Below are 24,873 nucleotides of genomic sequence, written 5' to 3' on the forward strand. Positions count from 1 at the left end.
GACTCTTGAGGTCCTTGGACAAGGTTGGTCCACTCATAGCACATCCCACATTGCATCGCCTCCAGGAGACAGTAAGCCGGGGGGCTAGGGATGGGGTTTTGTACAAGGCTATCCATGGTGCCCGCCCCAGATCCTGGCAGACGAGGAAGTGGCATCAATACTATAGGCACTTTATCTATTCAGGACAAATCAACGATGAAGTGCTTCCTTTATCTCTGAAAGGCAGGGCTGAAAATGCTACATACAATCATCTCAAATGATTCTTCAAAACAGCCCTATTCAGGAATTACTATCTTATTTTAAAGAAGAGGAAACAGAGAGTCAGGGAGAAGGCCACAAACTTCTTGGAGGCAGGGTGGGATTGGAACCTTGGTTAGGATGGTCCTCAAGCCCAATTGGGAGTTTGGAATAGACATGCACGTGTGTGCATGCATGCTAAGTTGTTTCAGTCATATCCTACTCTGTGTGACCCTATGGACTGTAGTTTTTCAGGTTCCTCTGTCCATGGCATTCTCCAGGCAAGAATACTGGAGTCAGTTGCCATGCCTTCCTCCAGGGGATCTTCCCGACCCAGGAATCAAACCCACATCTCTTATGTCTCCTGCACTGGCAGGGGGATCTTTACCACTAGCACCACCCAGCTGACATGTACACATACCTATAGTTAAAATAGAAAATCAACAAGGAAGAAGGAAACAGCAACCCACTTCAGTATTCTTGCCTGGAAAATCTGTGGACAGAGGAGCCTGGTGGGCTATACAGTCCATGGACTTGCAAAAGGGTCAGACATGACTTAGGAAACAAACAACAATTGTATAGCACAGAGAACTTTGCTCCATACTCTGTGTGTGTTGTGTGTGTGTTAGTTGCTCATCCATGTCTGACTCTTTGTGATCCTATGGACTGTAGCCTACCAGGCTCCTCTGTCCATGGGATTCTCCAGGCAAGAATATTAGAGTTGGTTGCCATTTCCTTCTCCAGAGGATCTTTCCAACCCAGGGATTGAACCTGTGTCTCAGGAGTTGCAGGCAGATTCTTTACTATCTGAACTCAATACTCTGTAATAACCTAAATGGGGAAAGATTTTGAAAAAGAATAGATACATATATAACTGAATCACTTTGCTGTACATTTGAAACTAACATAACATTTTAACTCAACCATACTCCAATAGAAAATAAAAATTAAAAAAAAAAGCCAAAACACAAAATCCCCAAACCTGAATGTTTACCTGATTTATACAACTTCCATTGTTATTGCTTAGTTGCTAGGTTGTGTTGGACCCTTTGCGACCCCATGGACTATAGCCTGCCAGGCTCCTCTATCCATGGGATCTCCCAGGCAAGAATACTTGAGTGGGTTGCCATTTCCTTCTCCAGGGGATTTTCCTGATCCAGGGATCGAACCTGGGTCTTCTATATTGACAGGAAGATTCTTTACCACTGTCCCACCAGATCAACTGCCATAGTAATAGTTTTATCCCAGCAACAGAATTGGGAGAGGTCCCAGTTGGCCTCAACCAGAAATTGAAAGCTCTGTTTTTTTTTCCTTACAATAGTTTGACTGAAGGAGATACACCTAAAAGGAATGAAAACCATATCGCTCTCCAAATCATCTCCATCTTAATTTTTTATTAAGTGTTCCATACTAGGAAGTGCTTTGTTAAGAATCACAACTTGCTGGGAATTCCTTGGCGGTCCAGTGGTTAGGACTCGGCACTTTTAACTGCCAGGGCCTAGGTTCAAACCCTGGTCAGGAGATTAAGATCCCACAAGCCATGCATGGCTCAGCCAAGGCGGGGCGGGGCGGGGGGTGGGGGGGAGAAGAAAAGAAACAAAAGAAAATAAAAGAAGAAGGAAAAGAAGACTCGCCACTTGCTGCAAGCTACTAAAAGTCATTTACTGCAGAGATGAGTGGTGGCCCCCCAGGCCAATTTTATGGCAGCAGGAAATGCCAGGTAATCACAGGCAGTCAGAGGAAAACGTCAGATTACCTGCTGTCCATGGTAGAACACAGCGAGAAGGAACATGGCCATTAGCAGCAGTGACGCTTCCTTGGTCCCCAGGAAATCTCTGTCAGGAGAAGAAATGCAAATGGTGGTGTGGTTATTGACAACTATGAAGCGACTTCAAGGAGACCCATTATGAAACTGAGATTCAGACTGGACTGGGATAAAAAGAAAGGAGCAGCTGTTTTCTGAGCTCCCACTTTATGACAGGGGCTCTCTGAAGGCCTCCACATAGGCTAATCGGAAACCAGTTGACCCCCAAGGCTACAAAGTCACGTAGGTCATACCTGGTGGAAGACTCCAGAATCTAGCATCTAGACAATGCATTCACATTAATAATGATGTCTTCTATTGCAAAAAGCTTTTTTCTAAATTTCAGGGAGCTCTTACACTTTCTTGTCACAAAGGTACATGTGAAGACAGACATTCTCTTTCTTTGATGTTGTCCTCTTTAAGAGACAGGCACATTGTACTTGCTGTGTGGCAGCCCCTGTTCTAAGTGCTCTAAGAATCACACTTAGGTTTTTTATAAAAAATCTTATTGCAATATTGGGCATTGTTGTTCTCCTCTACAATCTCTTTTCTACATGGCTGCTAGAGTTTTGTTTTTTTTTAATACCATGAAAGCCAGAAAGATCGAGGGCAAGAAGAGAAGAGGGCAACAGAGGACAAGGTGGTTTGATGGCATCACTGACTCAAAGAACACGAGTTTGAGCAAACTCCAGGAGATGGTGAAGGACAGAGAAGCCTGGCGTGCTGCAGTCCCTGGGGTCGCAGAGTCGGACATGACTTAGTGACTGAACAACAAAACCAGATCACATTACTCCCACAAGCATACATATACTCAGAACTCATTCAGAGGTAACTTGACTCTGATGTGTTAAAGCACCCAACAGGACCATCAGAGATGAGATTCAGTGCTCAGAGAGAGTAGAATGGGCATAAATACGGCAGCACCCAGGCCATCTCCAGCCTTCCCTTTTCTATTCTCCCCAAGGACTAGCAGGAGTAGCATGGGGCTCAGGGAAATGACAGCATGAACTCAGCTGCCAAGGCCAGCTTTTCACCTAGCTTTACACAAAAGACCCTCCCAGCTTACATAGGGCCAGATCCATTCCAGCTCTCCAGGCAGAACAGAGACTTAGGAATGGAAATGTGCTTTCTAGGGCTCCGAGGAACTCTGCAGGCTGCAACAAGATATAGATTCATGAATTCCTAGTTCCATCTGCTTTTCCTTAGAGATAAGATGCTAATAATAGATGGAACTCATTATTACATCTCTTTTTTGTAACCCTAATGAAGCACATAATTATTGACCATCTACTGTGTACCAAGCACATGATAGGATACAGAGCTGAAGAAGATACCTTGCCTATGCCCTCAATACAGTTCAGTAAAGGAAAGAACTAGACAGATAATTTCATAACATGGTACACCCCATAGTAAGGATACACTCTGGCTGCCATGGGAATATAAGGGAAGAGAAAGTAAACTAGGCTGGATATTCAGGCAAGACTCAAGAGCTGAATATTAAAGGTTGATAAGAGTCAATTCTAAAGGAAATCAGTCCCGAATATTCATTTGAAGGACTGATGTTGAAGCTGAAACTCTGATACCTTGGCCACCTGATAAGAAGAGCTGACTCATTTGAAAAGACCCTGGTGCTGGGAAAGACTGAAGGTGGGAGAAAGGGACGACAGAGGATGAGATGGCTGGATGGCATCACCAACTCAATGGACATGAGTTTGGGTAAGCTCTGGGAGTTGTTGATGGACAGGGAGCCCTGGTGTGCTGCAGTCCATGGGGTCGCAAAGAGTTGGACATGACAGCAACTGAACTGAACTGAACTGAAAAGTTTGGGAGGCAAATGGGGGAGGGGCGTCTATAGGTATGAGACATTGATCTTGCTTAGCTAGCAGCTGGTTTACAAGCCTCTAGTGCAGGGAAGATAAATAAATACCATACATCCAGTCTGAGGCCACACGCAGACTCAGCAGGAGAGAGTGCTCAGACCCGGTTGAGCCATACAGCTTACAGCTGGACTGTAAGTCATATACTGTCATCCCGAATTTTAGGGGCTAGGATTCATTCATTCATTCGGTCATAATCACCATAGTGCTGTGCACAGGGACATTCTAACACCACCCTTTTTCATGTCACAATTCTCTGGCCCTTCAAGCTTGTGGACACCTGATGAAATAAAGTCACGAGCTTTGTACTCATGCAGACCCAGCTTCCAATCTCAGTTCTGCTACTGACCACTGGTTTGACCTTGGACAAGCTACTTAATACCTCTGAACCTCAGCTTATTGCCTTGTGAAGGACTCTAATTGCATTTAACTCCTTAATTGTGAGAAATAATTGACCAAATCTTGGCAACATACATGCTTGGCATGATGTGTGGCCCATGTCTCCCTCTCTTTACCCCTTAAAGCTCCCAGTACATCACCTTGCTCCTAGTGGTGACATTTTACAAAATCACTCATTCACACGGCATAGATTGAATGGGACGTGTCCTACGTTTAGCTCCTCATGAATACAGCCTGAACTCCTGCTCTGACTGGCACTTCTGATATGCTTTCCTTTGTGATGCAAAAGAATTTTTAAAGCTCAGCAACTTATCACATAAAACATACCTTCAAGAGAAGATACATCTTGAATTATTGTGAAAGTAGTGGTTGATTAAAAATAGAGAGATGACTAGATCACATTGGGAAGAAAGTAAAGGAAACTTACGAACAGTTGTTAAGTCTTCAGGATGTATTTCAAATGGCAAAAATATGGCCTGAGTAGAGACTACAGAATATGCACAGTAAGTTAGCCAGGCCAAAGAAGATCCAGAAAAAATTGTGATATGAAAGGATTTTTTTTCTTTGTAACTTTGATGACTATTTGAAGAACTTCCAAAGAGAGCCAAATGGCTGAAATTTGTACAAAACTGTAATACTTTGCCAGATATTAAGTGGCAGAGACACGAAACCGAGGACATTTTGAACTAATTTATTTGTATTAACAAAATTACTGAATTGATAGTATCTTCACCCTATGCTCATAGAAAAGGATATAATTAAGTGAAAACACATGTAGAATAATGTGATCCTCAGGGCTACCACAATCTTCAGAGACCATCTTATCTGATATCTCATAAAATTAATATTTAATTTGAGCATTAATCATTGCAGAGTACTCATACTAGTTGTAGTGAATTCAGAAGCTAATACAAATTCACAAATAAAAAAATAAAAATTATTCTTCAGCCTATCACCCAGAGAAAACAATGATTAGTATTTTGGAATCAGCTCAATGTCATTTCCTTTTCCTTCATGCAAAAACATATTTATGTTTACAAATTTAGAATCATAGGGCTCAGACTGCTTTGTAACATGTTTTTGCACTTAGTATGTATTATGAAAATAATTCTGTGTAATTAAATACTGCACAATGTGAATTTAATGTATCCATCCAATTCCATATTATGTGTGCCATACATCATATAATGGTCCTTGCAAGCCTTTTAATTACTGGTTGAAGACTAAGGCCCAGAAAGAATAAGATGCTTGCTCAAGGTCACACAGCTGATTTGTTCCAGGATGAGAATTCACATCTCAGGCACCAAGTCAGAGCATTAGCCATTGCACATCTGATGCCAAATTTTAATGCTGCAATTAGTTCCCATTTCCCCTTGTGAAACCCAAAATAAACCAGCCAGTTTGAATTTATCTTTTATTCTGTTGCCATACTAATGACTGCATTTGCTTAGCAATGATTTTATGTCATACCTCTAATAACATGTTGCATACATTGCCTGCTTTAATTTTCACAGCAACACTTAAAATATTATTCTCCCTATTCTAGTAAAGCAGAAACTGAGACTCAGATGTTAAATGAGACATTCCAATTCACAAATCTAGTGAATGGTGAAGACTGACTATCAATCCACATCTCGATGCTTTTTCAGTAAGCTACCACGACTTTCTAACATGCACTTGCTTATAATTACTTGCCTCTAAACTCCTTATCCCAGATGGCTCAGTGGTAAAGAACCTGCCTGCCAATGTAGAAGACGAAAGAGGCAGTGGGTTCAATTCCTGGGTCAGGAAGATCCCCTGTAGGAGGGTATGGTAACCCACTCCAGTATTCTTGCCTAGAGAATTCTATGGAGAGAGGAGCCTGGAGGGCTATAATCCATAGGGTCGCAAAGGGTCAGACACGACTGAAGTGATTTAGTAGGCATATTCCTTACAGTATCTTATTCATCTGTGAATCTGCAGAACCTACCAAAGTCCATAGCAAAGGTTATGACACTTAAGTTCAGAAGCAAATTCTACTGACAGCATGGGGAGCACATGGTTTGCGGGTACGTGAATGTGTGCTCAGTTGCTCAGTTGTGTGTGACTCTTTGCAACCCTATGGACTGTAGCCTGCCAGGCTCCTCTGTTCATGAAATTTCCCAGGCAAGAATACTGGAGTGGGTTGCCATGCCCTCTTCAGGGGATTTTCCCGCCCACAGGATCAAACCCACATCTCTTATCTCTCCTGCATTGGCAGGTAGACTCTTTATTACTGGGCTACCCAGGAGATCATAGGTAGATGAAACTTAGCTTACTGTGAACCAGTGGTGTAATATGATTCCAAGAATATACAAAAGAACTATACAAAAAAGATCTTCACGACCCAGATAATCACGATGGTGTGATCACTCACCTAGAGCCAGACATCCTGGAATGTGAAGTCAAGTGGGCCTTATCACTACGAACAAAGCTAGTGGAGGTGATGGAATTCCAGTTGAGCTATTTCAAATCCTCAAAGATGATGCTGTGAAAGTGCTGCACTCAATATGCCAGCAAATTTGGAAAATTCAGCAGTGGCCACAGGACTGGAGAAGGCCAGTTTTCATTCCAATCCCAAAGAAAGGCAATGCCAAAGAATGCTCAAACTACTTCACAATTGCACTCATCTCACATGCTAGTAAAGTAATGCTCAAAATTCTCCAAGCCAGGCTTCAGCAATACGTGAACCATGAACTTCCAGATGTTCAAGCTGGTTTTAGAAAAGGCAGAGGAACCAGAGATCAAATTGCCAATATCTGCTGGATCATCGAAAAAGCAAGAGAGTTCCAGAAAAACATCTATTTCTGCTTTATTGACTATGCCAAAGCCTTTGACTGTGTGGATCACTACAAACTGTGGAAAATTCTGAAAGAGATGGGAACACCAGACCACCTGACCTGTCTCTTGAGAAACCTGTGTGCAGGTCAGGAAGCAACAGTTAGAACTGGACATGGAACAACAGACTGGTTCCAAATAGGAAAAGGAGTACGTCAAGGCTGTACATTGTCACCCTGCTTATTTAACTTCTATGCAGAGTACATCATGAGAAACGCTGGGCTGGAGGAAGCACAAGCTGGAATCCAGATTGTCAGGAGAAATATCAATAACCTCAGATATGCAGATGACACCACCCTTATGGCAGAAAGTGAAGGAAAACTAAAGAGCCTCTTGATGAAAGTGAAAGAGGAGAGTAAAAATGTTGGCTTAAAGCTCAACATTCAGAAAACTAAGATCAAGGCATCCGGTCCCATCACTTCATGGCAAATAGATGGGGAAACAGTAGAAACAGTGGCTGGCTTTATATTTTTGGGCTACAAAATCACTGCTGATGGTGATTGCAGCCATGAAATTAAAAGACGCTTACTCCTTGGAAGGAAAGTTATGATCAACCTAGACAGCATATTAAAAAGCAGAGACATTACTTTGTCAACAAAGGTCCATCTAGTCAAGCCTATGGTTTTTCCAGTAGTCATGTATGGATGTGAGAGTTGGACAGTGAAGAAAGCTGAGTGCCGAAGGATTGATGCTTTTGAACTGTGGTGTTAGAGAAGACTCTTGAGAGTCCCTTGGACTGCATGGAGATCCAACCAGTCCATCTTAAAGGAGATCAGTCCTGGGTGTTCATTGGAAGGACTGATATTGAAGCTGAAACTCCAATCCTTTCGCCACCTGATGTGAAGAGCTGACTCACTTGAAAAGACCCTGATGTTGGGAAAGATTGAAGGCAGGAGGAGAAGGGGACAAGAGAGGTTGAGATGGTTCGATGGCATCACCAACTCAATGGACATGAGTTTGGGTGGACTCCGGGAGTCGGTGATGGACAGGGAGGCCTGGCGTGCTGCAGTTCGTGGGGTCACAAAGAGTCGGACACGACTGAGTGGCTGAACTGATGGGACATCTGTTGCCACTAACCATTTAATCTAATTTGAAACTATTTTGACTTTCTTTGAACCCTGGGTGACTGAACTGAACTGAACTGAACCCTGGGCATTTGGTGAGAGATTCTTCATCTTGATGTGAGAGACATGTATGCAGTATTTACAAAGATGGGCTTCTGAGCCAGAAAGACCTGAGTTTGAATCTGAATTGGTCACCTACTGACCATGTGCATTCAGGTAATTGTTGAACCTCTCTGAGCCTGTGTTCCTCAGATTGTTGCCATGAGCGTTAAATAAGGTAATGGATATAAGGTAGATGTTGTATTCGCATAACAGGCACAAATTAGTACCTAGAATTTATAAAGAACCTTTACAAATCTAGTAAGAAAAAGGCAAACCACCTAATAGAAAACCAGGCAAAAGATATGACCTAGAAGTTTACCGAAAATGGTCAATAAACAATAACAAGCTGCACAAACTTATTCATGATGAAGGAACTACTAATGAAAATAATGAGATAAAATTCTCAGTAAGGACCTGAATAGGAATTGCAGAGACAACTGCTTGTAAGAGAGAAACCATTCCAAACTTGTTGGAGAGCCATTTGGCAAGATCTTAAAAAGTTGAAAATGCAGATACCCTCTATTCCAGTAAGTGTGCTTTGAGATCTAAATCCAAAGAGATATTTTCAATGGTGATCACTGAAGTATCAATAACATTTCAATAGGTTAAAGGATAAATATATCTTGGTTTGTTCTATCTAAAATGAGCTAAATCTGTAGATATGAACCTAGATGTATCTAAAAAATACAATATTACATGATAGCATAAGAATTTTATAAACAATTTAAAATACAGACACAACTAACTATATATTGGGTTAAAAAAAATTATCTATATATACTGGGTTAACCAAGAAGTTTGTTTTGATTTTTTCAGTTTATGGAAAAAATAAGAATGAACTTTTTGGCCTATCCAACATAAAACACATGGATGCGAAGGATATACATTAAATGCATTAGAAGTTGACTCTTGGGAGGAGGATAAAAGAACAACGCTGGGGAAGGGAACTTCCACAATATCTGAAATACTTTATCCTTTTAAAAATGCAGAAGTAAACGTGACTAATTGTATGCATTGTTTATTTCCAGGAGTCGGATCATAAACGTTCCCATTATTAGCCTCAGGCGCATTTTCTGAGGCTTCTTGGACTGTCTCTACCTCCTCTGTCTCTCAGACTGTTGGCCATGTGTTCTGGTCTCAGGGAGGCCTCTGTCCTTCCCTCCTCCCGAGGCCAACCAGCCCCGTGCTTGGTGTCTGGCTCCTTCCATCACTTTCAGCTCCTGCGGAGCTCCATAAGGCAGGTGTGGGGTCTGGTTTCCCCAAGGGCTGTAGAAATGGCTGAAGTACATCACCAGGAAGTACATCCAGAATATGAACTGAGACTAATGGGAGAAACGAGAGGGAAGGAACCAACAGACTCCATCCCTCCTGTCTGAGACACTTTCCCTGCCTCGTCGCCTACCCAGAGGTACTTCGAGACCTCCTCCAAAGCCCCAGCTTCATGATTCATCTGGGCAGCATAATATGGCTTGTATTTGCCTTCCATCCTTCCCTTCTTCACTTCCTTTCCCCTCACTTTTGCCATCCTGGGTTTGGATTAGCACTTCATGCTTGCCTCAGGCTCTGTTCTCTAAGGAAGCTAGGTTAAGATTTTTGTTGTTGTATTTTTCCATATTTCAAAATAACACAATGTAAGGAGTTTAGCAACTGCTCAATGTACAGGGTCTGCTATTATTACTAGTGCTACAGCAAAATGACAACCAGACCTTACAAATCTTGGAGCTATTACAGTTGAAGGAATTGTAAATTATTACATTTGGGGAGACTTGAGCTATGGTTTAGTCCAAACTTCAATGCATGAATTAATCTGTAGTGAATGTACATGATAAAATGGAAAACTAGGAATTTTGCCTAAACTTGTCATCCAGAGAGTGCATGAGAAATATGTCAATATTCAATCAGTCTCTAAGTTTCAATAACTCTACCTTAATCATTTTCCCAATGGTTTCATTCCCCACTAGAAGTTGAGCTCTTTTTGAGCACAGTGGTGGGCACTTACTCTCCGCTGTGGTTCAGGTTGTCGTAGCGCAGAAAGAGGCCTGCATAGATGGTCTCGGTCAGCAGGGCATAGATGGCAATCATGATCAGGAGCACAGCCAGCTTAAGGACAGAGTTGAGTCGGAGGAAAACCGCACAGGTCACCATGGCCAACACCCCCGTGAAGACGAAGTACTGGAAACAGAGAAGGTAGCTGGTCAGATTCAACAGGAATGTGGGCCGGTCATTCTCCTAGTCATGGATTCCAGTAGGTCTCTTTATGCAGATGTTTGCTGAGCATCTCCATTTGGAGGTCTCAGGCCATCCTCAAATTCAACAGGTCCCAAGTTGAACTCATCATTTCCTTACCACTGAGAGAGTCAATTTCTAGGTAGGTTGATAAGAAGTCCAAGGTCCCCGAGGAGGAGATAGAGGTCTGGGGTTCTCAAAGAGGAGAAAAGGACATATGTTTTTTCTTTAAACCCAGAGCTGATGATTGCACAACAAAACAACTCATCTTGCTCAAGGATATGTTTTCCTTTAAACTCTGTACCAATGATTATATAACAACAATGTATCCTGCTTGAGCACATGTTTCTCCTTAACAAGAACCTTCTGACTAATCTTATTATCTTAAGATGTATATTGTGGGAGTGGGTCTGGTGGTGGTGGTTTAGTCACTAAGTCGTGTCTGACTCTTGCGACCCCATGGACTGTAGCCTGCCAAGCTCCTCTGTCCATGGGATTCTCTAGGCAAGAATACTGGAGTGGGTGGCCATTTCCTTCTCCAGGGGATCTTCCCGACCCAGGCATCGAACCCAGGTCTCCTGCATTGCAGGTAGATTCTTTACCAACTGAGCTACAAGGGAAGCTCTAAAGTGAAAGTTGCTCAGCTGTGTCCAACTCTTTGCGACCCCACGGACTATATGGCCCATGGAATTCTCCAGGCCAGAATACTGGAGTGGGTAGCCTTTCCCTTCTCCAGGGGATCTTCCCAACCCAGGGATTGAACCCAGGTCTCCTGCATTGCAGGTGGATTCTTTACCAGTTGAGCCACAAGGGTGGCCCCTGTGGGTCTGGTAAGACCTTTCTATTGTTAGTTGTAATTTTGTTAATTTAAGATGTCTGTTGTGGGGGTGGGTCTGGTAAAAGTATATAAGGCTTTGCTAAGACTAGTGAGGGGGGCACTCTCCGCCCCCCTTCTGATGTCTGTGTCAGAAGCTTTCTCTGTCCTTTTTTCACTTTAATAAAACTCTGCTACACAAAAGTTCTTGAGTGATCAAGCCTGGTCCCTGGTCCCTGGTCCCGAAGCTAAATCTTTGGAAATCACGAATCCAACATCATTCACCATAAGCTATCACCACCTCCCCAAAACTCTCTTTCCAATTCTTGGGGGAACCATTGGCACCATTTCTCAAGCCAGAAATCTTAGTCTCATCTTTGCTGCTTTTCTTTTCCTCCATATTCTACAGTCTGGTCATCCTAAGTTTGTAGATTCTATTTCCTCAATAAATCTCATATCCATCCACTTTTCTCCTTCTATCTTATTTCTGTTTTAGTTCTCACTTACAGTTTTGGAACGGTTTTCTGGCAGCTGTTTGCTTCTAGTTCCCAATGCCTACTGAATATACATTATCGTTTTCGTTTTTGTTTTTGGCCACACCACGTGGCATGTGGGATCTTAGTTCACCAACAGGGATTGAACCTGTGGCCTCCACAGTGGAGTCTTGGAGTCTTAATCCCTAGACCACAAGGGAAATCTCTGCATACACACTATTATTTTCCAGCCAGTATTTCTGAAATTCAGATCTGACCATGTCACTCCTTAACTTGAAGTCTTTCCATGGCTCTCTAGTCTCTCAAATTATATTCTCCTTCCTGCATGGCAAAATTCTCAAGACTGTCATATATCAGATTCCCTTTCCCTTTCCAAATCCTGACATATGCTCCAGCCTCACTATAATCTGGCTATCTCCCACGGCTGTGTCCCTGCTCTCTTGTTCCTCTAGGGCTTTGCTTCTCCAGTGTCCTGTTTCTCTCAAGTCTCATGCATGTGACCAAGCCTTGCTCTTCTCACAGCATTAGCTCAGGGGTCCTCTCCTCTGAGACACTTTCATGCAAATCCTCCAGATGCTTCTGGTATGGCATCAATTCCTCCACAGCATCCTTCACAGCCTAGCATGACACCTGCCATCTTGTATTAGAAGTAGCTGTGCAATAGGCCAGTTGGGAACCACTCAAGGGCTGCAATATTAGAGTGACCCCCAGATGTCAGTCTGCCCAGGTAGACTTCAGCCTTCTACAGGAAGATCCTCAGCCCATTTCCCTTACAGAAGGACCCACTATATCATTTTGGTTGAAAGGTTAGGATTCTGAGTATCTAGTAGGAAAAAAGAATAAAACTTCCATTATCAAAGACCCACTTGGTGGTGGTACTTTGATTTTTATACACATGGTCTTCCCTTGTGATTTTTCAAAGCAGCTAGTCAAGATGGGATTCATAATTTCCATTTTACAGATGAAGAAAGTGAGGCTCATAGAGCTTAAGTAAAATTTTCAAGTTCTCATAATTGGAAAATGATACCGAGGACACCTGGATATAACCTCTGTATATAAATGTTAACTCTAGTGGGCATACTGGGCTTAATTTCTAAAAATCATTCCAGCCTTGTTATGCATGGCTCTTTTCAACAACTGGTTGTCTTCTCTCTCCTGTGATATGAAGAGACAATTTCTGTACGGGCAGAGGAGACAGGTAAGAAATTCTGGAAATCTCTGAGCAACGACTGAAGAATTCCCACATCTTGACAAATTGTTAAGGTGAGAAATATTCTGTTTGCTTGAAACAAGCATTTTATAAACTAAACAATGAAGTTTTTCCCTACAATTGTTGTCTGGGGACCTACTGAACACCAAGAATTGTACCAGGCTGGAAGGCACCATCCTAATGTCAGGACATTGTCACAATGCATCATCTTCCTCTTAGAGAAGAAGGAGGAAGAAGAATTTTACATAATGATAACTTAAAGGGACTTGCGCATCTACTGACGGGGTAGTATATACTGGAGTGCCTGTACCCATTTGATTGCTGTCAAAATCCCATGGCATTATGAAGCCACAGAACAAGAAGGAAAGAGAGCAGAGAGTTTTCAAAGAAAGGATCCAAACCTCCCGAATCACACAAAATCGAACATTTAGCAATTACAAGTCTCGGTACAAGCAGGACAGTGAAGGGTTCATAGGCCAGTGACAGTGACTTCCCTGCCTCTTCCTGAGCTCTGACTCTTCTCATGGCCCAGGAATGAGGCTGTCATGAACCTGGGGTCAGCACAGGTGCTGAGTGGTGATAACTGATCTGACTCTCCCAGCTGTATCCTGGACCGCATCAGATAGGGGAAAGGGACATTCTGTATGTGTATGATGCTCTGGGACAGTCCAACTGTGTTTGGTTTGTCTGAGCTCCATGGTTTCCATGGTTGACATCCCCTCTCCCCCCAATACTAGAGGAAGAGTGATGAGTGTTCTTTAGTTCATCATAAGCTGCTAACTTAGATATGTTGAAACTGCGTTTAAATTCCACAAGCAGATGTGCTGTTTGTGTCTGACTTGGGCTGAGGATGGACTCTTCTGGTTATTTCCTAGAAGGGATTGCAGCCCCGGTCAATATTTTAACTTCATAATAACTCACAGGAAGACATAATCTCTGTTAAAGATGTTCACAAATGATGACTCACAGTATAAGTATGAAGTAAAACCTAACCAATGAGCAGGTAGATAGCTAGTTCTTAGGGAAATAATTTGATTTTTTGTATACTTTTTTTTTTTTTTAAATATAAGAATTATGCTTCTCTTGATGATGCTTATTGGTCAATTCAATGGAGTCACCTTGGGGAACTATGTGTTTACCTTGATCCTGCTTTTTTGATGACTGAGCTCAGATCTCTGTAAATAATCTTGAGTCCGGTTTTGAAAAATGCCCCCCTAAAATGCAGTTTTTCCATATTTGATTACTAAACAATGATGTCTAGCCAGATTATGTCTCCCACATTACAGGTGAATTCTTTACTGTCTGAGCCACCAGGGAAGCCCGAGAATACTGGAGTGGGTAGCCTATCCCTTCTCCAGGGGATCTTTCCGAGCCAGGAATTGAACTGAGTTCGCCCGCATTGCAGGGGGATTCTTTACTAGCTGAGCTACCAGGGAAGCCCTTTCACTTTCACTTTTCAAACAACGATGTCCAGCCAGATTACACATTTTGGTGAATTTCAAAAGTTAAATTTGTTCCCAGAGGATAACGATTTGACATTGCTGGACATACCTAGGAGGTATATGCTGTCAGCAAAGAACAGTTAGCAAAGAGGGATGTGGGGGTGCTGTTGGAGTAAGTGTATGCTCTCCAGGGTTACTCTCTTGGCTTGGGCAACAAGTGAAGGTCTAGGAGGATCTGGCTTCCTGAGAACGATCCAAGTCAAGGTGGTCGCCATTTTGTAAATAATTGATAGGAGACTGATATTGCTATGAAAGTATGGCCCGCTCAAATTTTTAGTCACACGCGATACATGTGATTATGTAGATAATCTCATGTTTAGAGAATGAAGCCTTGCCCATTTTTTTTCTTTTTTTAAGCAATTTTATTTATTTATGACTGTGCTGGTTCTTCGCAGCTGTGCAGGCTCTTTTTTTCTAGTTGAGGTGAACGGGGGCTACTCTCTAGTTGCAGAGCATGGGCTTCTCATTGTGGTGGCTTCTCTTTCTGGGGAGCATGGGCTTTAGGGTGTGTGGGCTTCAGTAGTTGTGACTCCAGGGCTCTAGAGCACAGGCTCCTTAGTTGTGGCACACAGGCTTAGCTGCTCTGCAGTATGTGGGATCTTTCCAGATCAGGGATCGAACCCACATCTCCTGCATTGGTAGACAGACTGTGTACCACTGAGCCACCAGGGAAGCCCTGGCTTTTAAAAAAAAATTGTTATATTCCTATTTCCTTCCTTAAATATAAATCTTTACTTTGACAGATACTATTTACTCAATTATCAAAGCTTTAAGGAAAGAGGAGAAAAGAAACTAATATTTAATGAGTGTTTTATGTATATTATCTCTATTTGTCACCCAAACAATCTTATAAGATAGGTGTTGTTAATAATTCCATTAAACAGATGAGGAAACTGAGGCTCAGAGAGGTTAAGTGATTTCCCCAAGGCTAAATGGCTAGTCAATGGCAGAAGAAGAGTGCTTGCTCATTCTGTCACCTCACAGCTTCTATCATTCAAATCTATTCTGTTTTCCATGCACAATTAATGTCTTTAAAGGTTTGGAATCCAAGCTTCAGTGAGATGGGACTTGGTTTTTGGATCACATTGTGTTATTACAGCTTTTGGTTCTTTGTGGGGAAAGGCAATTCCAAAAATTAATTATCATTTGGGAAAAAACAAAATGATCTCCTCTATGTATTTAGCCATAACATAAAATTGGCTCAGTGTAGAAGAAAAATGAGCTTATATAATATCCCTCTGTTCAACTAGAAAAAGTTTTGAAATTACAATGGTGCTATTTGACACTTATTTTTTTTGTTTGAAGCTTTTCGTGGACCTGCCACTGTGAAAGTCTGGAGAATCTAATTTTATCCAGAATGCCAGTTGGAGATTTTAGACTGCAGTGAATACATTTTCCTCCAAAATTATTCAAGGCTCTTATTCCTACCTGAGAAGTCAACCAAAGAAATGAAATCAAGAGTTTAAGGAAACACCAATTTTTACAGTCACTTTTGGAATTTAAAATATCTGCTTATGTGCTTGAAGAATTTCACAGACAGAGGAGCCTGGCAGGCTAGAGTCCATGGGATCGTGAAGAGTCAGACGTGACTGAGCGACTAACATGAACTATTTGCTTCATTATCACTGTTTTCTTTCTGTTCCTCTCCTTTTGCTCCTTCTTGGTTTTTCTCCCTTTTGTCTTCCTCTTTTAACTCCCACCAGCTTTCATCCCTCATCTTCATCATCATGATCATCTGATGTTTAATGAGCATTTATTATGCACCAGAAACTGTAGTAAGCATATACATGCATTCTCTCAATCTAAGTCTCATGATAACACTGTGAGGTAGGCACAGCTGTTATCCCAGTGTGGAAATGAGGCTCAAAGAGCTTAAGTAAGTTGCTCAAGACCACAGTTATAAGCACCAGAGCTGCAAGTTCAGCCAAAATGTTCTGACTTCAGTTTTCAAGACTCTCTCTAATTCTCTTCCCCTTTCTCTCCCTCTGTTTCCTCTTTTGCACTTAAATTTTATTTTATTTTATTTTAATAAATTTATTTATTTTAGTTGTGGGCTAATTACTTTACAATATTGTAGTGGTTTTTGCCATACATTGACATGAATCAGTCATGGGTTTACATGTGTTCCCCATCCTGAAACCCCCTCTTACCTCCCTCCCCATCCCATCCCTCTGGGTCATCCCAGTGCACTTAAATTTTAAAATAGTTTTCTTCAGTTAGGATTCACCTACAGTGAACTGCATATATCTGCTGCTGCTGCTGCTAAGTCACTGCAGTCATGTCCGACTCTGTGTGACCCCATAGACGGCAGCCCACCAGGCTCCGCCGTCCCTGGGATTCTCCAGGCAAGAATACTGGAGTGGGTTGCCATTTCCTTCTCCAGTGCATGAAAGGGAAAAGTGAAAGTGAAGTCGCTCAGTCGTGTCCAACTCTTAGCGACCCCATGGACTGTAGCCTACCAGGCTCCTCTGTCCATGGGATTTTCCAGGCAAGAGTACTGGAGTGGGGTGCCATTGCCTTCTCTGGCATATATCTAGTGCACACAATTTGCTAAGCTTTAGTGTTTGTATACATTCACAAACCATCACAATCATGACAATGAACACTAGCCTGAGTTTCAGTGTATCCCTTTATGATTCTCCCCTCCCAAGTTCCTCCCCCTCCTCCCCAGGCAGCCACCTATTTCTTTCTGCTATTATGTATCAATTTATCAATACATTTTCTCCAGTTTTAGATCAGTAGGCCCATACAAATGCATACTTTTGCTTTGTTTTGCTTATTTCTATCAGCATACTCATCTTGGGATTCATCCATGTTATTGCACATATATCCAGAGATCATCTCTCTCTACTGATGGGTAGTAGTCCCCTGGATGGCTATTCTACAGTTTCTTAGTTTCTTTATCCTCTCAACTAGTTAGGGACAATTGGGTTATTTTTAGTTTTTATCTATTACAAAGAAGGCTGACATGAACATTCTTCTCCAATACAGAAATATAACTTCGTATTTTCTAATATAAAATATTTCTCATTTTACAATAAGTTTATTAAGCAACAGAGTGGTTGACTTGAAGGGAAAACATTCTAGGATTCATTTCTTTTAGAATAATTTATTCCTTCTTAAAGATTTATTGACCTATATGTTTACTTAATTATCTGATTGGATGTTTTTTGTAACACAAAATAATAAACATTTTGATCTTTATAAAAAGGAGAAAAGTCTTCTTAGACTTTTGGTGTTACTTTTCTTTTCTTTTTTTTTTTGCCACACTGCATGGCATGTGGAATCTAGTTCCCTGACCAGGGATCGAAACCCAACCCCCTGCATTGGAAGGGCAGAGACTCAAGCACAACCACCAGGAAGTCCCATCTTCCTTTTAAGATTATTCTTAAGGAAGAACTAGAGCAGCAGCATATAATCTAGGGGTAATTATTGAACACTACTGAAGCAAGGCTCACCTGATTGCTCTACTTAATGTCCCATGAATTATGGTATTTTTCAGACTGTCTGGTGGGAAGACACTATTCCCAGCCCAATGTGAGAAACAGGCGCTAATCCTTTCAGATGTTTTTTTTTTCCTGGAGCATTGCTGTTTCCTCATATGCATGCACTGATCAGATCCTCTGCAGATCTCTGAGTCTTCTCTCTCAGAAACTCTCTTCTCTCTGGCAGTATGTCCTACAAACTCTAGCCACCTTGGTCCCCTCAGATTCTCAGTTCTATCTCCTCAAATCAGGGAGTTGCACTGAGTTCCATGTGCATTCTTCCAACCTAAGCCAGTATGAAACACTCTAAATGCAAGATACAGCCCAGGCAATCATAGTTCAGTTCAGTTCACTCGCTCAGTCGTGTCTGACTCTTTGCGACCCCATGAACGGGGCAGCACGCCAGGCCTCCCTGTCCATCACCAACTCCCGGAGTTTACCCAAACCCATGTCCATCGAGTCAGTGATGCCATCCAACCATCTCATCCTCTGTCGTCCCCTTCTCCTCCTGCCCCCAATCCTTCCCAGCATTAGGGTCTTTTCCAGTGAGTCAACTCTTCACATGAGGTGGCCAAAGTATTGGAGTTTCAGCTTCAACATCAGTCCTTCCAATGAACATAGGGCTCACTTAATTTGCTTCCTGTCTTTCAGGGATTGCTGTCCTTCAGTACTGATGCCCAGTGTCTTGAAAACTATTGTTTCATATATTTTGTTTGTTTTTAGCTATTTCAGGTGGGAAGGCAATTTTATCTCTACTGTTCTACTTGAAATTTATCTTTTTAAGGAAAAATTATTAAATTGACTATGGATTCTGTCCTGTGTGGTGCCCTTAACATAATGTTGAATAGCTATACAATGTTGTCTTTTCTCCTTAAAGCAATTTAGAAGCTTGAAGAGTTGGGAGAAATGTTCTAGCTAGATGAATTATAGAAATGATGGCATGTGAGTATGACGATGATGCCTTAAGGACATGTGAGATTGGCAGGAAGCACATGCTAGTAAAGTAATGCTCAAAATTCTCCAAGCCAGGCTTCAACACTATATGAACTGTGAACTTCCAGATGTTCAAGCTGGATTTAGAAAAGGCAGAGGAACCAGAGATCAAATTGCCAACATCCGTTGAATCACTGAAAAAGCAAGAGAGTTTCAGAAAAACATCTACTTCTGCTTTATTGACTATGCCAAAGCCTTTAACTGTGTGGATCACAAAAAACTCCGGAAAATTCTTAAAGAGATGAGAATACCAGACCACCTGACCTGCCTCTCGAGAAATCTATATGCAGGTCAGGAAGCAACAGTTAGAACTGGACATGGAACAACAGACTGGTTCCAAATCGGGAAAGGAGTAAGTCGAGGATGCATATTATCACCCTGCTTATTTAACTTCTATGCAGAGTACATCATGCGAAACACTGGGCTGGATGAGGCACAAGCTGGAATGAAGATTGCCAGGAGAGATACTGATAACCTCAGATATGCAGACGACACCACCCTTATGGCAGAAAGTGAAGAAGAACTAAAGAGCCTCTTGATGAAAGTGAAAGAGGAGAGAGAAAAAGCTGGCTTAAAACTCAACATTCAGAAAACTAAGATCATGGCCTCTGGTCCCATCACTTCATGGCAAATATATGGGGAAACAGTGACAGATTTTATTTTTTCGGGCTCCAAAATCACTGCAGATGGTGATTGCAGCCGTGAAATTAAAAGGTACTTGCTCCTTGGAAGAAAAGTTATGACCAACCAAGACAGCATATTAAAAAGCAGAGACATTATTTTGCCAACAAAAGTCTGTCTAGTCAAAGCTATGGTTTTTCCAGTAGTCATGTATGGATATGAGAGTTGAACTAATAACAAAGCTGACTGCCAAAGAATTGATGCTTTTGAACTGTGGTGTTGGAGAAGACTCTTGAGAGTCCCTTGGATAGCAAGGAGATCAAACCAATCAATCCTAATGGAAATCAACCCTGAGCTATTCATTTTAAGGACTGATTCTAAATCTGAAACTCCAATACTTTGCCTACCTGATGTGAAGAGATGACTCACTGGACATGACTCTGATGCTGGGAAAGATTGAGGGCGGGAGGAGAAGGGGAAGACAGAGGATGAGATGGTTGGATGGCATCACAGACTCAATGGACATGAGTTTGAGTAAAGTCTCGCAGTTAGTGATGGACAGGGAAGCCTGGCGTGCTGTAGTCCATGGGGTCACAAAGAGTTGGACACAACTGAGTGACTGAACTGAATCTGAAGGGACTGGGTACACTTGAAAAAGGTTTGAAGGCTGGGTAGAACCTGAATTCATGAGAGAGAAATGGGAGAAAGTCCCAGGATGCAAAGACACCAATGATGATTGATGCCTGTAGGGAAAATTGGTTCTCAGGAACCCTTTAAAACCATAGCATACTCTGACTGTTCTTGCAAGTATAGCTGACTAGTCAATGACTATTTCAATCTGCTAGAACATATTGAAAGGGGTTTGATTGTAAAATGAAATCTTCCCATTGAATCTCCTGAGAACCACATTCTCAAGTTTGAGATGATAATGGTTTGTGCATGTGACTGCCATTCACTTTACAAACTTATGTCTCTTTGCTCTCCTAGACTAATTCTCAAATCATAGGTGGAACATGACTTTCTTCATGATCATATCCTATATCCTCACTCTTTTTTTTTCTTTGGTAATTCGTAAGCTCCAGTTCAGAAATGAACTTTACTTTATACCATATATGATGACAGTCTCTTATGTTTATGCCACATCATCCAACTTAATTACCTGGTTCTGGACTGAGAACTGTTCCCTATGGGGGAGGTAGACAGGTCTGGTATATAGATGAGGAAACCAAGGCTCAGAGAGAGGAAGTGATTTGCTTGGGGATATACACTTGTGAGTGATGGGAGGTGGTTGTGCAAATTAAGCCTTTTAGAAGGTTTGAATGTGTGATTCCTTCTACTTTGGTAGACAAATCCTTAGGTAGAGAAACATGGCCAGATATATCAAGATGGAAAATGGTGGGTTTAACAAGGTTGCTGTAGTAGCTGATGATGGAAAGAGTCCAGGTGCTCACATTTTAGGCCAGTGGAATTCTTGCACCTGAGATGTTGGAATTTGGCAAATTTTGCCTGGCAAGGGCCAGACAGCAAATATTTTTGACTTAGTTACTGCTACCCAACTCTACCATTATATTATAAAAGCAGCCATAAAGACATTGCTAACAAATGGGTGTGTCTGTGCCCCAGTAAAACTATTTACAAAGCAGATGGCAAGTGGAATTTGGCCTGTGGTCATAGTTCGCTGGCCCCTGGGCAAGATGATCCTTTGTCTTGAGAGGAAAATTCTAATATTAAAACCAATTCATTTATTTTATCTCATTTTTTAACAATTCTATTTTATGAATGTGTTTCATAATGTACATGATACTTTAGTACAATGGTGCATGTGTGCATGCTAAGTTGCTTCAGTCACATCTTACTCTTCATGACCCATGGACTATATATAATCCACCAATCTCCTCTGTCCATGGGATTCTCCAAGCAAGAATACTGGAGCAGGTTGTCAAGCCCTCCTTCAAGAGATCTTCCTGACTCAGGGATTGAACCTGCATCTTTTACTTCTCCTGCTTTGGCAGGTGGGTTCTTTACCACTAGCACCACCTGGGAAGCCCAGGACATTGGTACATATTACAGATAAATATATTTTTATGGTGCAGGTTCAAAACCTTTTAACTTAGTAAATGAATCACGGCTGACATTTAATCAGCAGCTACTATGTGGCAGGTGTTGCTCTAAACACTTTCCATGGATTAATTCACTTAATCCTCACAACCACCCATGAGGAAGGTATTGTTTTCATCTTTATTTTGCAGAGAAGGAAACAGAGGCACAGAGATGAATTTATGTGATCCAAAAACTTACCCACCACTTTCTTAGGCCTGGGAAATCCATGAGTGCTGTGGTCTTGAGTTTGGGAGTTCAAGTTTGAGGCTAGGGGTATATACACAGCGTTGAATCAGAGGCCCAGATTATTACTTAAATACCAACTTCAAGTCAGATCACATGTTAGAAGCTCAACATTTGCCAACTCATCTAGGTAGGCACCATGAGAACCTGATATTCTGTAACTCCACAATCACTGTGCAAAGAAGGTATTATTTTTCCCACTTTACAGATGAGGAAGCTGAGGTTCAGAAAGAGTTTGAACTTATTCAAGATTCCACTGCTAGCAAGTAAAGGGGCTCAGTTAGGAGTGAAATCCAGCTTTTGCCTAACTCAGTATCTGATTCTTGGCTGACTTACTGCCTCTTGGACACTGTTCATGCCCTCCAAATAAAGATGTTCTCAGGGGACTGGTGTCCCACAGACTCTACAAAATCAGAGGTCACTCCTTACTTGGTGGGAGGAAGTCCCAGAGCACAAGGACTGCCCCACGCAGTTCTGAAACCAGAGCTAGTCCCATCCTGCTCAGGACTTCCTTAGGAAGAGCCTTGTTCTTCCCTAGGGATGGAACCTGAATTCAGAAGTGTGAGCTCATGAATAAGCCAGATGTGGTTTGAACTGCAGCAGCAAGTCTTGATAACTGAATGAAGAAGGGAAAGACAGAAAGAAGGAAGAATGAAAAGAAGTGAGAAAAAAGGTGGGTCAGCAGGAGTAGCAGTGAGCAAGCTACTTTCTGAACCTCCATTTCATTATCTACCACATGGAGATGGTGGTAGCATCCTCCACATATCTTGAAGATTTAATGATTTTGTGCATATCCAGTAGATGCTCTATTACCTGGGGTCAGAGGTGAGACTGTCTGTCCTTTTCAGAACACCTGGACCAATTCTGGGGCTGAGGTCAGATAACAGAGTGCCTTTCCCCCACCACTACTGGAAGGGGTCTCAGAGAACAAAAGTCTGTCCAAGTCCTCACGGTTGGCTGCTGTCTGCTGGAACATCCCAACTGTCTTCCCTCCAGACCTAGAGCTTATATCCCACTACGTAAAGGTCTGGGTCATGGCTTAACAGAGCCAAAGATTGTCCTTTGCTTGACCCTTAGGTTGACCCCAAGACCCAGGGCCAGCCTAGTGGCTGCGAGGCCAAGAGAGGGTCAGGCTTATACTATGATGGTAAGTGGACTGCTGGGACACCGCCTGAATCTGTGATGTTCTGGGCACTTTCTATACCACTTTAATTTATATTTATTTACTTATCGATTTTTAGTTTTTTTTTTTTTTTTTGTCGCACTGCTCAGCATATGGGATCTTAGTTCCCCAGCCAGGGATTGAACCCGTGTCTCCTGCAGTGAAAGTGAGGAGTCTTAACCACTGGATTCTCAGGGAAGTCCCACTTTGATTTATGTTTAGTTGTTGTTTTCTGCATCTGTGATTTACTAGCTTCCTTCCTTCCTTCCATCCGTCCTTCCTTCCATCCTTTCCTTTTCCAGTGCAGCAAACTCTGAGCCACAGCTCTGTGCTCTGCCCTGTACTCGAGACAACAGCACACTCCACTGTGGGGTTTTAAGAGGAATTGGGGGGAAATGAGAGGGAAGAGGAGGTAAAGGAAAGAAGAGAGTGGACGGAGGGAAAAGTGAAGAAGAAAGGAGAGGAGGAGGAAGAATAAGAGAGAAATGGGAAAGAGAGGCAGAAGAGAGCAGGAAAGAGACAGAAGAGAAGCAGCTGATTCACAGAGAGAAGGGAGGGCAGAAAGGGGAGGAAGAAGAAAAGAAGGAGGAAGAGGCAGAGGAGGGCAGACAGGCCCCTGGAGAGCTAGCATGTCTAGGGCCCTTCAGCCAGTCCTGCTGATTCGGAGCTGGTGAAGATGCCTAAGCCCCAGTGTCACCGAGGGGAGCTCGTGAATAAATACCTCTGGGTAGGAGCAGATATCTGTAAACACAGCTGAGGAATTGAAAGTCAGGTTCTTCAAGGGTATCGACTTGTCAAAATCACACCACAGCTGCGGATTAAGAAAAAAAAAAAAGAACAACAAAAAACAAAACAAAACAAAAAAAACACAGGAACAACAAAGTCAGTGTGAGCTGGAGACGGAGTCCTGTGCTATCGCTGCGGGGCTTCGGCAAACTCCTGGGGCAGACCAGGCCCTCGAGGGGCTGGATTTCAGAATGCAAGCCCAGCTGGGATCTTCTGTTTCATTTTAAAGAAAGGACTGGCTCAGAAAAAAAAATTTACAAGCCAGTCATGAAACTAGGGTAAGACTGCTCCGCTGGCCCATCATGGAGGGTCGCTGGAGTGCGCTTGTGGGGCTTGGAAGAGAGAATCAGGTGGGGAACACTCCCAGCCTGTGTCCACATGAATGGCTGGGGACTCGAGGGACCCACAGGACATGCTTTCCGGAAGGACTCTTAGCACTGGGGCGGCGGGCATTCCCTCGGCTAGGAGCTGCTGCAGGAGGTCTTGCGGCATTCAGAAAAGAATAGCTACCATCAGCTGAACGCCTAGGCTGCGGCAGACACTTGGCACAAAAAGGGCCTCACAACCCCCTTGTGATGTAGCTACTACTTTTATCCCCATTTTACAACTGGAAAATATGAAACTCTGAGAAGTAAAGTAACTTGTCCAGGGTCACCAAGCTGGTAAGTGGTGGAGGTGAGATTTGAACACAGGTCTATCTGACTCCAAAGCCTCTGAACTTCCTCCCACAACACTGTGGGATGGTTGGCCCCAGGGGCAACCCTGACCTATAGTCATTGGGACGCCTCAAAAACATCTGATTCATCGAGAGTTGAGATCCTGACTACAGCTCTGCAGTCTGCGATCAATCACTAAGGACTTCTGTTTTCAATTGCCGTCATCTATAAAATGTTCATTA

The 24,873-nt window shown here is 42.5% G+C and overlaps 1 protein-coding gene across 1 annotated transcript in view; it reads right to left on the bottom strand.

Moving 5' to 3' along the window:
• Positions 1 to 24,873, bottom strand: part of ADCY8 (adenylate cyclase 8) — a 225,441-nt gene that overhangs the window by 25,369 nt on the left and 175,199 nt on the right. The window contains exons 11-13 of the mRNA XM_081505325.1: positions 23,911 to 24,000; positions 10,339 to 10,511; positions 1,994 to 2,072 (exon numbers count right to left, since the gene is read on the bottom strand). Of these exons, the coding sequence (XP_081361451.1) occupies positions 1,994 to 2,072; positions 10,339 to 10,511; positions 23,911 to 24,000 (342 nt within the window). The remainder of the gene's footprint in view (positions 1 to 1,993; positions 2,073 to 10,338; positions 10,512 to 23,910; positions 24,001 to 24,873) is intronic.

Source organism: Giraffa tippelskirchi, chromosome 6 (assembly GCF_054371585.1).
Source record: "Giraffa tippelskirchi isolate mGirTip1 chromosome 6, T2T-mGirTip1v1.2.pri, whole genome shotgun sequence".
In the NCBI taxonomy this organism is placed as follows: domain Eukaryota; kingdom Metazoa; phylum Chordata; class Mammalia; order Artiodactyla; family Giraffidae; genus Giraffa; species Giraffa tippelskirchi.